Source organism: Alligator sinensis, unplaced genomic scaffold (genome assembly GCF_000455745.1).
Source record: "Alligator sinensis unplaced genomic scaffold, ASM45574v1 scaffold293_1, whole genome shotgun sequence".
Classification (NCBI taxonomy): Eukaryota; Metazoa; Chordata; order Crocodylia; family Alligatoridae; genus Alligator; species Alligator sinensis.
Genome location: NW_005842158.1, coordinates 977,981 through 991,064, shown reverse-complemented (window position 1 = coordinate 991,064; position 13,084 = coordinate 977,981). Strand labels below are relative to the sequence as shown.

The window sequence follows — 13,084 nt, the reverse complement described above, 5'->3', positions numbered from 1 at the left end:
TCAGAAAACACAGTACAGTTCTGCCAGGTTACTGTGAGCTTGTAATTATACTGTTTCCAGGCCAGGGGGTTGCTCCTGGTGCCTTCCCACTTGGTTGGTGTGGCATTGTGCTCGGGCCAGGCAGCTCATTATCCCACCCACAGCAATGCACTGAAGTGTTGTTCTCTAACCAAAACTGGAAGTGGTGCTGAATGCTCCCAGTTCTGGAGGGCTGCAATATGTCTAGGGCTGTCTCTCAGAGTTGAAACCCTAAAAAAAATTTTTAAAGCTTCACTTTCTGTACCTATTTGCCGAAGTTAGACTAGGTGAGACCACTAGCTGAGAGGATAGCAGTCTACTACTCCAAACTGATAGTGGAGTTGTCCCTTTAGCTTAAGGCGGCTGTGGCATTGAAGGTCCCATCTGCAAACATTGTAGATGACCCCTGAAGTCAGTCATTGCCTCAGAATGAGATTTTTTTAACACTTGTACATCTCCCTTTAGTGGCTGGTCAATGATATTACCACCCCGCTTTCATACACCATATTTTCTAGCATACAACACATGCCAGAATATAATACGAGCCTTTTTTTTTAAGGCAGAATGAAGAAAATAAGATGGCTCCTTGTACTATGTATCTGAATAATAGCAGCTAGGGAGCTGAACCTGCTCATTGTTCTGCTGCCTGTGGATTACTGAAGATTTTACTTTCAGTTTCAACCAGTAAATGGCAGAACCTGTTCTTAACACATTTCTTGGATATAACACATACCCCAATTGCCAACAGTATTTTTTCTGGGTGGAGGGGTGCATATTTTATATGAAAAAATATGGTGGTACTTTTCAAGGCATGTACACTATTACTGTCTCCCTTCGACAGATGGGGAAACAGAGGCACGGTGCTGTCAAATAAGTAGAGAGCAGGTTGGCCCTTAGATGAACAATTAGCTAGTCTACACAGCTGTTGTCATCTTGCACACAAGTAGAGTATCCATCCCAAATCTTCATTGACATAGGCTATGTTAAGTGTTGACTTAACAGCCTTCAAACCAAACCCGGCTTATAGCATTGGCCCAGTTTGACACCTTTACATCATCTCAGACACTTTTTAAAGGTATGAGCCTGCATTTACACTAGATGGAAAATCACATTAATGGCATTGAAGCTAACCTGGTTTCAAACATTACCTATTTTCCTAGTTTAGACAGGGCCTTAGAGAGTCAGGGGTGAAGACCCTACTGGCAACGTCCTGCGCCGGTTTCTGGTCATATTCCCCCTGTAGACGATCTTCTATCATTCCACTCCGTTAAATATTTCCGGTCTAGAGCTTGAATGAAAGAGGTTGTAAAATGTAATGGTTATGAGAAGGCTGTCAAGCCCTTTTTAAATGATTCCCTTTTCTTCTAGGCAAATATGTAAAGAATTCCAGGACCTGCTGAGTCAAGACAGATCGCCCCTTGGATCCTCCAGACCAACTCCAATATTAGACCTTGATATCCAGAGACATTTAACACACTTCAGGTATGATCATTGAAGTGATGTGTGGAACAGCTTCCTAAAGGAAGATGCATTTGTGGTTATCTGAATAGCAGAGACTCTGGAGAGCTTGTTGGGAGCCCCTTTGCACTGAATTTCTTGTACAGGAATTGGTATATATGGAAAACATAATTCCAATACTAGGGAAAGGCTCCAGGTAGATTTTATTCCACCAATTGGTTGCGCGTGCGGATTTAGGCATCAAAATGCAATTATATTCCTTCAAGTCCTGAAAACCATGAATGCATCTGTTTTAAGAGCATGCCAGCATCTAAGCCCGAAGATTAAATAACAAAAAAGCAGCAAGGAGAAGGACCCAGTCACTTTTGTTTAACTTGTTTTTCAGGGGTTTGAGCAGGATGGAATATCATAACATGTAGTCACTTAAGTCCACTTACATGCCTAATAGGTGGAATAGAATTAGGCTCACCATGTTTAGACACAGTGCCTTCTTATTTCTGAGCCCAGGCCCTAGGACAGGGGCGGACAATTATTTTGGGTGGAGGGCCGCTTACTGAGTTTTAGCAAGCCATCGAGGGCCACATGACAGGCAGCCAGGGGCAGATAAACATTAATTTCTAAATTTTTTAGGGGCCCTGCAGGCTGGATAGAAAGGCCTGGCAGGCTGCATCCCACCCACAGGCTGCATTTTGCCCACCCCTGCCCTAGGATCTACAAAAATGCCTACAGAGAACAGTACCAAGATGTTGTAATGGAGGTCAGGGCCTCGCTGCGACCACCCCCAAAACTTGATGTTATAGATAGACCAAAGGTAGCAGAAGTGAACTATTATTTGCATTTTACCTGAGGTTCAGAAAAACTAAGGGCTAGCTTTTCAAAGGTAGTCAGCCACATAAAGAGATGGATCAGTAACTAGTGAGATTTCCAGAACTACTTATTGGCCAGCTGCTGATGTATTCAGTGGAAGAGTATCTCTAGCTCACTGCTGTAGCAGAGAGAGACAGTTCGAGCCTTCATCCAGACTTGTGCTGATCCCTGTCTGAATCATTCAGACTCTAAGATGGGCACCTTGCTGTTGGGGCTAGGGAGTGAAGGACCATATGTGATGCTAACCCCATCATTCCCCAGTGTTCCCTTGGCTAAAGAACTTCAAACAATGCTGGCTTGATGGGCCTTTTAGGTTTGGGTGGACCTTTGCCTTGTATGTCTGACTCTTATTGTAATAAATAATGGTTCAGGGCTTTTAAAAATCCCACTAGGTACTTAGTGGCATTGTTAAGCAGCTAACTACCTTTGGAAATCCACTGCTAAGTCATTTGTCCAAGATCTGTGGTAGAGCTTGTAGAGCTAATCACCATGTTCAGCACATTAAAAAAGTTTTTAAAACAAGAAATAGAAGAAATGGATAAAATAGCAAAGGTCTCACCTTGGAAAGCCATTTTATCTGGCTTCCCTCCTTTCTGTCTCTGCCTTACTCCAAGGGAACTGCAATTCCAACTCTGGTTAAGAGATCTGGGTTCTCTGCAGGGAACTAAACAAGGAAGGACATTCGTTGTAAGGGTTTCATCCAACCAGTGTTGTACTCTGCAGAAGTGAGGTTGGGCCTATATGAGAGTAGGCCCTGACCTCACAAAGGTGCTTCCTGTCACACAGTATCTTCAGTGAGATGACACATGAGCTTAAAGTGGGGCATCAGGGCCTAAATGCAGGACTAGCTTGAATGATGCTTGAATGTCTTTGGCTTTCTCATTTGGATATCATTTGGACATCCAAGCCAGCCCAGGAAGTAGGAAATTCCCTCTTAATTACTGGAGTTATGGGCTTTTACCATACACTTTCCAGCTTCTGGAGTTAGTACCTGAACCTAAGATATAATTTTGAATTTTGCCCCCAGTTCTATAAAGGGCCAAACCAACTCCTGGATCCAGACACCCTGAACATTTGGGATGGGGTCTGCATACAGATCCACATTAAATATGGACCAGGTTTTGTTCCCAGGTATTTCCGAAATGATATTTTGAGTGTGACTGTGCCCTCTAGTGGTCACAGGTAAGTAGCTGTTTATCCTTACAGGAAGAAACTTGACCAGTATGGGAAAAAGGTACTGCTGGTGCCCGATTTTTAACATTAGGAATTCAGATCAATGCATCAATTATGGCCCAAACTCTCTGTATTAATGAGAGATTCAGTCCCTTAATATGTAATGAATAGACAAGCATGTTGACAAGCATGTTGGCTAATGAGTTCTAGCCTTATTTGTTCCACTTGTTTTAAAATGAATCTATTCATTTTTGTATTAATGCTATTCATCACTCCTATGGTGTGCAGTGAGTTCATCCCAGGTTGTGAGCTTGCTACATGTCACAATGGGATGTGTAGATGGGTGACGTTCTTTCAGATGGTAGACCTCCAAGGTCAAAATTGGGCATTGTAAGGCATGGTGCTGAGCTCACCGGGGTGTTCTTTGTGCTCCCTACAGTAGCGGGCGATCTTGCTCTGAGTCAGCCCATATACTTACCTGCTACTGATGGGCTTTGGGCTTCTGGGGAGTCCCAAATGGGATTAGATATAAAATCAAGGATCTGATTTCTACTGTCCACTAATGATCTCATAATAATGGCTGTCAAAATAGGGATCTATTCAAATAGAATAATAGAATCATAGCAAGGTAGGGCTGGAAGGGACCTCATGAAGTTATCTAGTCCAGCCCCCCTGCACTTGTCTAAGTAAACCATCCTAGACAAGTGTTTGCCTGACTTATTCTTAAAAACTTTGGGAACAATCCTCTGCTACAAATGCCAGGCATAATGGCCAAAACACCAAAAACACCCTTTAACTTACCACAGGTAAAGCAGAGGGACAGGGGCCCTGCCAGTGTCCTGCCATTACAAGGACAGGAAGTAGTTTATGAAAATGTGCTCAAGAGATCTAAGGTCAGATGCTCTGGCCAAATGCTAATGTGAGTAACTCCAGTCCCTTTGGTCTTTCTTAGAAGACCAAATGTCTATGAAAGACTTTCTACATGTTTCAGCTGTTTGTGTCAAATAAGGTACCTCCTTTCCAAAATGTATGCTGTTGATGGCACATTGCCTTAGTCCATCTTTTATGGTTTTTTATGTAACTATAGATCTCTATATTTATTTGGACAAAATCATTGATATAAGCAGTCTATAGTCTAATGAAGTCAAAGGTTTCACTTATGCCAGGGAAAAAATGACCTATATATTAAAATAATAATGCCAAGTGAGGTAATGATGAATAAATAGACTTGATATATTTTTTACATTAAAACATGAGTTTGCAGTTCTTCTGGTTATAAAGATAGCTGATAGTATTATTTATAATCTGAGCATCCACAATGTGCTTGGTACTCTACAAATATAATATTTTCCAGACAGAAAGCAGGGCAGGGTAGCACCTTCAAGACTTAACTCATTCAAAAAGGCGTAAACTTTTATAAGCTACAGCTTACTTCATCAGATACTTTCAAGATGAGACATAAAGTTGCCATCACAATTAACTGCATTCATAAAAAATCTGACTCTTTTGACAAGAATAAGATACAGACGGGTGACCCACCTATATTCTACTCTCAGAATATTTCCTGTAATAAATTCTCCCTCCTATATAATAAGGAATATTAGATTTCACAGCTTCCTTTACTGCGATGGGACCATTAGGCCATTATTTGAGGTTAGAAATGTCAAACTTGGAAAAGTTATTGGGAAAATTTTGTGAACATTTGGGCAAATATAGATATGTGTTTATCCTTTGACTGATCCATCCGTCCATCCATCCATCCATCCACTTTGAACAATTTATTTGAGGGGAAAATCTTGCAAAACTCACCAAGCTTCACGTATATTTAGAATGCAGAAAGTTGATTGGGAGCCTCTCTTCATTCTGTCTCATAAGCCAATGAGAGGATGTTGAAGCAAACTGAAAGATGGAAACTTTAAAACTGCTATGAAAAAAAACAACTTTTTCATACAGTGCACAAATAGCTTGTGGGATTCATAGCTACACAATGGCAGTGAGACCGAGGCTTTAGTGGGATTCAGAAAAGACCTAGTATGGTCAGTTCAAACATCCTACATTGTAAATATTAGAAGATAAACAAGAATTTGTGGATGGATATAAACTGCTATGCACATAATACAATCCACATTTTCTTTATTGGAAATTAGAGGAAAATATTCCCTGGAAATAATATTATCCGTTGCTGACAACTACAGAGTTTTTTGTGCCTTTTAATGAAGCCTTTGTCATCGACTAACATCAAAGAGCTGATTCTGAATTAGATGTACCACATGTTAGGTAGACCATATGCTATTTTCCATGTTCCTATGCTTTAATGCATAAACTTGAGACTAGCCAGTTGAGTTGCTCTGTGAGGCCGCAGTTCATCAAGATTTTTAAGCATGTGTCTAACTTTAAGCGAGGGCCTGCCAAAGGAATCGGAGTTGCTAGGCTTGCTTAATGCCAGAACTCCAGGCTTACACAGTCTGAAAGGGAGAAAAAGCTTCAAAGAAACCCCCAGTGAGTCAAGAAACTGCTGAGTTTCAGACCGTTGTACTAGATAGACACAAACTATAGTCTCACTACGGATATGACCAAGCTTGTGCAACCGCCCTGTGACATTCCTCTCTGACCTGAATACAGAAAACACCATTTCAGCAGTCGTAGGCTACAGGTCTGATGGTGTGTTAGCTCTCTGTGCTCATCCATCATTGCTCTGCAGCATACTCATGCCCATCCCAATGCATTCTGGGAAAATATGGGCTGCTGTTGTTGCCTCGGCATGGATCAGTGGTAAATCCCTTGTATTATGGCATTTGTCCTGTGACCCAGAAAATTAGGAGGCAGGTTCAAAGGCCTGGTGAGGCCACACACATTAAAAAGACCACACTGTGACTAATTGATGAAGACAGTTATGAGAGAGAGTTGAAGTATGAATTATGAAGACATAATAAAATAATAAAAACCCCTATAAATTATGGGAGAGATTAGACATCCAGCAAATGTTGGTACTTGACATGGTCATGGCATGGTACAAACCTGGCATGGCCATGGTTTAAGGGATGCATTACACTGTGTATAGATTTGAATCCTACTTGGATTTAACCATTCCATAATCTATTTTTTTAAAGTGAGGTGAGGCTTTGGTTTACATAGGTCCCCTGGGATACATGTCCATAGCCGAAAGGAAATAGGATCCAACATTTGCTCAGAAGATAAGCTGGTGTGGCCCTCTGTTAGCCCTCTAGTGGCTGCACCATGTGAACCACAGCAGAGCCCCCGTGCCGAGGCACGTTGAGATGAGGGAGCAGCCAGCCCAGGGTCTGCCTGCTCCCCCACCTCAAGGCACATTGCACCCCAGACATCTGGGGAGTGGCTGGCTGGGTCACAGGGTGCCTCAGCGCAGGGCCTCCACAGCACATGGAGACAGGGAAGCAGGCTGCCTGGTACCCACCTCCACATGCCACTTCCCAGCTGGCTATGACAGGCTTCCTGCTGGCTAGCACCCTGTGCCCCAGCCGGCCCCCCCTTGCAGCACATGGAGTAGTGGGACAATGTGTCCTGCTACAAGGTGCACGGGCAGGGGTGTGCACTGCAGCACAAAGTAGCAGCACAGATTTGTGCCACTACTATTTGTGCTGCTGCAAATGCACACCCCTGCTTGTGGGGATGCAGCCAAGATTTTTTTTTTTTTACAGACAATCTACAAACTTTTTTTTACAGACAACCATTATTAGTACCAGTATTTACATAAAGTGAAGGGAGCGCAAAGTATAAAAAAGCATATTATGTGTATAGTTCTTAGACACAGGAGCACTTTAATCCCTTCCCCTACAAGAAGTCAGGGATTTAAAAAAATCCCAATAGTATTGAATACATATCTCTTGCAGCAGTAAATAGCCTGATCCTCCCCTCCTTAGTGCTGCTGTGAACTTCTCCATGTAGAAGGCTGGAGGGAGGCAGTGGAACATGCAGGGGACGCATCTTCCTGCAAGGGTGAATTCAAGAACAGGAAAGGGATGCTACAAGCCCCAGTTCATGTACTTGGGACATGCTTCCTGCCAGCCAAGCCCTATCCTGCCCTTCCTCCCTCACCCCCTGAGATTAAGTGAGGAGGAATGCCTCCTCCTGCACACACAATACCCAAAGTGTTTCCAGAAACATCAGAAGGTCCAAATGAACATCAGCAATGGGAGAAGCACTGCCATCCATCTGTACATTTACAGACATCTCAAAACTTTTACAACATGTACAGGCAAGTGCTATTAGCTATTTTTTTTTTACAGACTACCTATGAATTTTTTGATGGTTGGTAACCCTGCCATCACCAACCCCTGCCACCCCCTCCAACTGCCAATGCACAACCCCAGAGAAGCTTCATGCTCCAAATTTTGGTGGTGGACCCCATCCCAGCTTACCCAACCCTTGAATTTTTAGCCCTTTCAGGCAGGAGCCCCACAAGCCAAACTACAATCATAGAAAATTAGAGTTAGAAGAGACCTCAGGAGGTCACATCTAGTCCAACCCCCTGCTCAAAGCAGAACCATCCCCAACTAGATCATCCCAGCCAAGGCTCTGCCTAGCTGGGTCATAAAAACCTCCAAGGATGGAGAGTCCACAACCTCTCTTGGTCACGTATTCTAGTGCTTTACTACCCTCCTAGTGAAAAAGTTTTCCCTAATACCTGATCTAAACCTCCCTTGCTGAAACGTGAAACCATTAATCCTCGTTCTGTCATCTAACACCTCTGAGAATAGTTTATCTTCAACCTCCTTGTAAACCCCTCTTCCAGTAGTTGAAGGTTGCTATTAAATCCCCCCTGAGTTTTCTCTTCTCCAGACTAAATAAGCCCAGTTCCCTCAGCCTTTCCTCACAAGTCATGTGCCCCAGTCCTCAAAGCATTTTCATTGCCCTCTGCTGGACTCTCACCGATTGGTCCACATCCTCTCTGTAGTGGGGCGGGAGTGCTGAAAACTGAACACAGTACTCCAGATGTGAGCTCGCTAGTTCAGAATAGAGGGGAATAGGCAGAAAAGGTTCTTTGGGTGAATCTGATATCTTTTATTAGACTGAGTTAAATAGTTGGAAAAAAAATTTAAGGAAGCTTTCGGGTTTAAATAGAGGGGAAGAATCACTTCCCTCAGTTTGCTGGCAACCCTCTTACTGATGCAGCCCAGTATGCTGTTAGCCTTCTTGGCAACAAGGGCACATGGTTGGTTCATATTCAGCTTATTGTCCATTGTAACCCCCAGGTGCTTTTCTGCAGAGCTGCTGCTTAGTCTGTCAGTCTGCAGCCTGTACCGGTGCATGGGATTATTCCATCCTAAGTGAAGGACTTTGCACTTGTCCTTATTGAACCTCATGGGCATGTCCACATGAGCACTCATGTGCACTTTGCGGTGCCTCAAAGGCTTTTGAAGCACCAAAAAATGCACTCTGTGCATGCTATTTGGTTCTCTGCACTGCATATTTGCTTCATGGAGCCAAATTTAGATACCGGGAAAGCCCGATATAAAAAAAAACGTGTACAGAAAAAAAGCAGCATGGCACATGGGGCAGCCGCATGTGCTGCCTGAAACCAGAGCCTGGCTGGCCAGAGCCATGCTCTGACTACTAACCAGACTCTGTACACCTGGATCATCACCTCTGCAGACCTGGGAGGCCCCAGTGACTCCAGGTAAGGCTGCTGGGTCCAGCCTCTCCTACCCCACCCAGGGCAATTTGCCCGGTACCAGAGCATACATGCAGGGGCATTCCCCGAGGACAAGGAGCAGCAGCACAAATATATGCCATTGCTATTTGTCCCCAGGAAAAGGTACATGAGTGCTCATTTGGGCATGCCCCATGAGATTTCTTTTGGTCCAATCCTCCAATTTGTCTACACCTCTCTGAATCCTAGTCCTACCCTCCAGAATATCAACCACTCCCCCCAGCTCAGTGTCATCTGCAAACTTGCTGAGCTCCATCTCATCTTCCAGATCGTTAATGAAGATATTGAACAAAACTGGCCCTAGGATTGACCCCTGGGGCACTCCACTTGATACTAGCTGCCAACTACACAACGAGCCATTGACTGCTACCCTTGGGTCCTGACACCCCAGCCATTTTTCTATCCACTTTACAGTCCATTCATCCAACCCAGACTTCCTTAGCTTGCTTGCCAGAATGCTGTGGGAGACCATACCAAAAGCCTTGCTAAAGTCAAGGTATATCTCGTCCACTGCTCTCCCCGCATCCACAGAGCCAGTCATCTCATCACAGAAGGCAATCAGCTTGGTCAGACATGACTTGCCCCTGGTGAATCCATGCTGACTGTTCTTAATCACCTTCTTCTTCTCCAAGTGCTTAGAAATGGATTCCTTGAGGACCCAATCCATGATTTTTCCAGGGATTGAAGTGAAGGTGACTGGTCTGTAGTTTCCTGGATCCTTCTTCTTCCCTTTCTTAAAAATGGGCACTTTATTTGCCCTTTTCCAATCATCCATGACCTTTCCCAATTGCCATGAGTTTTCAAAGATAATTTCCCATGCCTTTACAAACACATTGGTCAACTCCCTCAGTACACTTGGGTGCATCCCATCTGTCCCCATGGACTTGTATACATCCAACTTTTCTGAATAGTCTCTAACCTGTTCGTTCATCACTGTTGGCTGCTCACTTCCCAAAACTGTGCTGCCCAGTGCAGTAGTCTGGGAGCTGACTTTGCCTGTAAAGACCAATGTAAAACAAGGCATTGAGCACTTCAGCCTTTTCCACATCACCTGCCACTAGGTTGCCTCCCCTATTCAGTAAGGGGCTCACGCTTTCCCTGATCTTCCTCTTGTTGCTCACATACTTGCAGAAACCCTTCTTGTTACCTTGCACATCCCTGGCTTGCTGCAACTCCAATTGCACTTTGGCCTTCCTGATTTCATTCCTGCATGACTCAATGGGCCAGTGGTTTGTTTGACACTCCTGTTCTTTGCCAGTGTAATAAAGAGCATATCATTTAGCTGCAGCAGTACAGGCTCAGGACCCAAAGGTCCTATGTTCAAGCTCTGGTGTGAATGTATCCTAACTACACTTGCCCAGGATTTATCCCATCAGACCTGCTGCAGGTGCCCTCTGTTAGTCCAACATGACCATGTGCATTTTCACTAAAAAGGAAATAATTAGAAGAAAGAACAGCATTATATTAGCAAAAAGGAAATGTTCCTAAAAGGTTTCCACAATGTCAGCCAGTAAGTGAGCTCCATTTTCCCACATCCCACTGCATATTCTGGTTTTGCACGTAAGGAAAGAAAGCAAAGTGAAAGCCGATGTTTTATCTCAGATTAAAGAAATATATGGGGTAATAGCAGCCTAGCAAACTTTCAGCGTTTCCAATTTGTAATTTAGATCCCAGATATCATAGTGACAGCAGCTTTCAAAATACTGTTCGCATGAGGAAAGACAGGAAAGCAGGCAGACAGGCAGGCACTGGCAAGATAAAAATCATGCAGTATATTTTTTAAAATAGATTTGTCTTACATTCCTTGATCACTCAAAATACCTATTGAACTCAGTGGGAGCTCTGTGTGTGAGAGAGAGACAGACAGACAGAGAAAGAGAGAGAGAAATGCAAGAGTGGCCCTTTAATATATTTTAACTGATGGAATTTTTTTCATCTAAATAAGGCAAAACCCTGTTCCACTGAAGTCAATGGGAAAGCTCCCATTGTCTTCAGTGGAGCTAAGATTTCACCCCTAATTCACTTTTTTGGTACATTGTGAGGCCATAAATATGTCACCCAGACTGTTCCTTCTGTTGGTTAGACTATGTCAGTGATTTTCAACCAGGATCCTTTTAGGGGTACCTTGTAGGGTTACCTTGAGGTGCCATTTAATATTAGCACTATTAGGTGTGCAAATACCTACACATCTTTGCAGGATAAATCCAGAGATTTCCAACAGGGATCCATTGAGCGGTGCAGTGCCTAATTTCTGGACCCTGCAATTTCACCGTAGCATCTGAAACCTTGAAGAAGTCACTTAGGTCCAGACCTAGGTTGGGCACCTAGATGCCTGTACTTAAGTATTGAAATATATCAGAATTAGGCCTCTGTTGCTGGGACAACAACTCCGGTAACACAATTAGGCACTTCAGTGCCTCTCTACAATCACTGGAGAACCTTTAGAGGGAACGCGGAGAGTTGGACACCTCCAATGTGTATTTCAGAGAACATGCAGGCTTGTAGAAATAGTCCCAGGTTACATGGTAGGCACCTCCATTCACTTGAGATCCAGACAGCCGAGTGTTTCTTCTGAGACTGGCACTTACCCGACTACTGGAGGTGGTGCCGCTGCCTACTTTTTGCTCAATAGCTGTGTAAGTAGAGCATTTACATGGGAAGTGAGTGACATGTTTTCTTAACCCAACTCAGCCTAAGAGGATGCAAACCCACATCTCTCACTTCCTCATAGATATCTCTAACCAGCATGTAGACTAGGCAGGAGCCATAGGAGAAGGAGGGGAGAGGAAGAAGCACCCTCTACTCCTCTTGCTGGATCACTTAGCAGGCAAGAGTACAAGATTTATGGGCTCAGGAGAACAGCTTAAAGGGAACATGACTTGGTAGCCCAGGGGTTAAAGCATTCAGGATGTATACAGAAGATACTTTTTTCACCATTTAAAACACTTTATTGCTGTAACTTAACAGAAGTGCACAGCTTTATAGCACTTAAAAAAGCGTACAGTGCTTTAAATTAACCCCTGTTAAATGAGGTATGAAATTTGAAGCTCTGTATTTTACAGCACTTTAGCAACCTACAGCACTTTAAGTAACTTCTGTACACTAGTCACATTTCTGAGCAGTGAAGAAGTCCCAGGAGGCTGTGGAGTGCCCCCTGCCTTCTAGCCTGGAAAGTGCTAGGAGGCTCAGAGGGCCGCCGCGCAAAAAAAACAAAAACAAAAAAATAAATAAATCCTGCCCCACCAAACACTGAACTTCTGTCATGTTTAAGAGCTCTGTAACTTTATAATGCTATAAAAAGTGCTCTAAATTGCAGCACTGTAAACAATGTGCATGGAGCACTTTTGAACATACTGTCAGTGGGAGCCTTTGGTTACAGTGCCTGTTCCCTGGGCTACTTAGGGTTTGTTAATTGGACAGACATTGGCTAAAATGTCAAAGTAATCATGAAAGCACAGTTCAGAACATAATACTCCCTGGCAGGCTGAAGTTTCAGTTCCTCTTGCCTGTTATTTGGGTTATTGGGGGGGGGGCTTCTAATCTTAATTGCTATTTGTTTTGAATTTTCCTTCATTTTGAGTAAAACTACTTCTTTAGAAACTTTAAAATGTTTGAATGGGGTGGAGAAAGAGAAAATTGTTTTGCTAGAAATAGAAAATCCTTTGATGTTTTGGTCCACCAAAATTGTTTAGAAAGTTTCAGGTTGACTCAAATAATTTAATTTTTTAATAATTTTTGGAACTGCAATAAAATTAAATAAAATAAATTAAAAGGAAAGCTGCTTGCAGACATAAAAAAAAAAAACAACCTCCCTCCGCTTTATAGGAAGAAGCCTCACTAAAACACCCAATCTTTACAGATGCTACAAAGCCAGATTCA

The 13,084-nt window shown here is 43.3% G+C and overlaps 1 protein-coding gene across 1 annotated transcript in view; it reads left to right on the top strand.

Annotated features, from left to right (window-relative positions):
* The window catches only part of TFAP2D (transcription factor AP-2 delta), a 52,568-nt gene that overhangs the window by 34,551 nt on the left and 4,933 nt on the right, over nucleotides 1–13,084 (top strand). Inside the window, exon 7 of the mRNA XM_006025671.3 lies at nucleotides 1,387–1,500. Within this exon, the coding sequence (XP_006025733.1) occupies nucleotides 1,387–1,500 (114 nt within the window). The remainder of the gene's footprint in view (nucleotides 1–1,386; nucleotides 1,501–13,084) is intronic.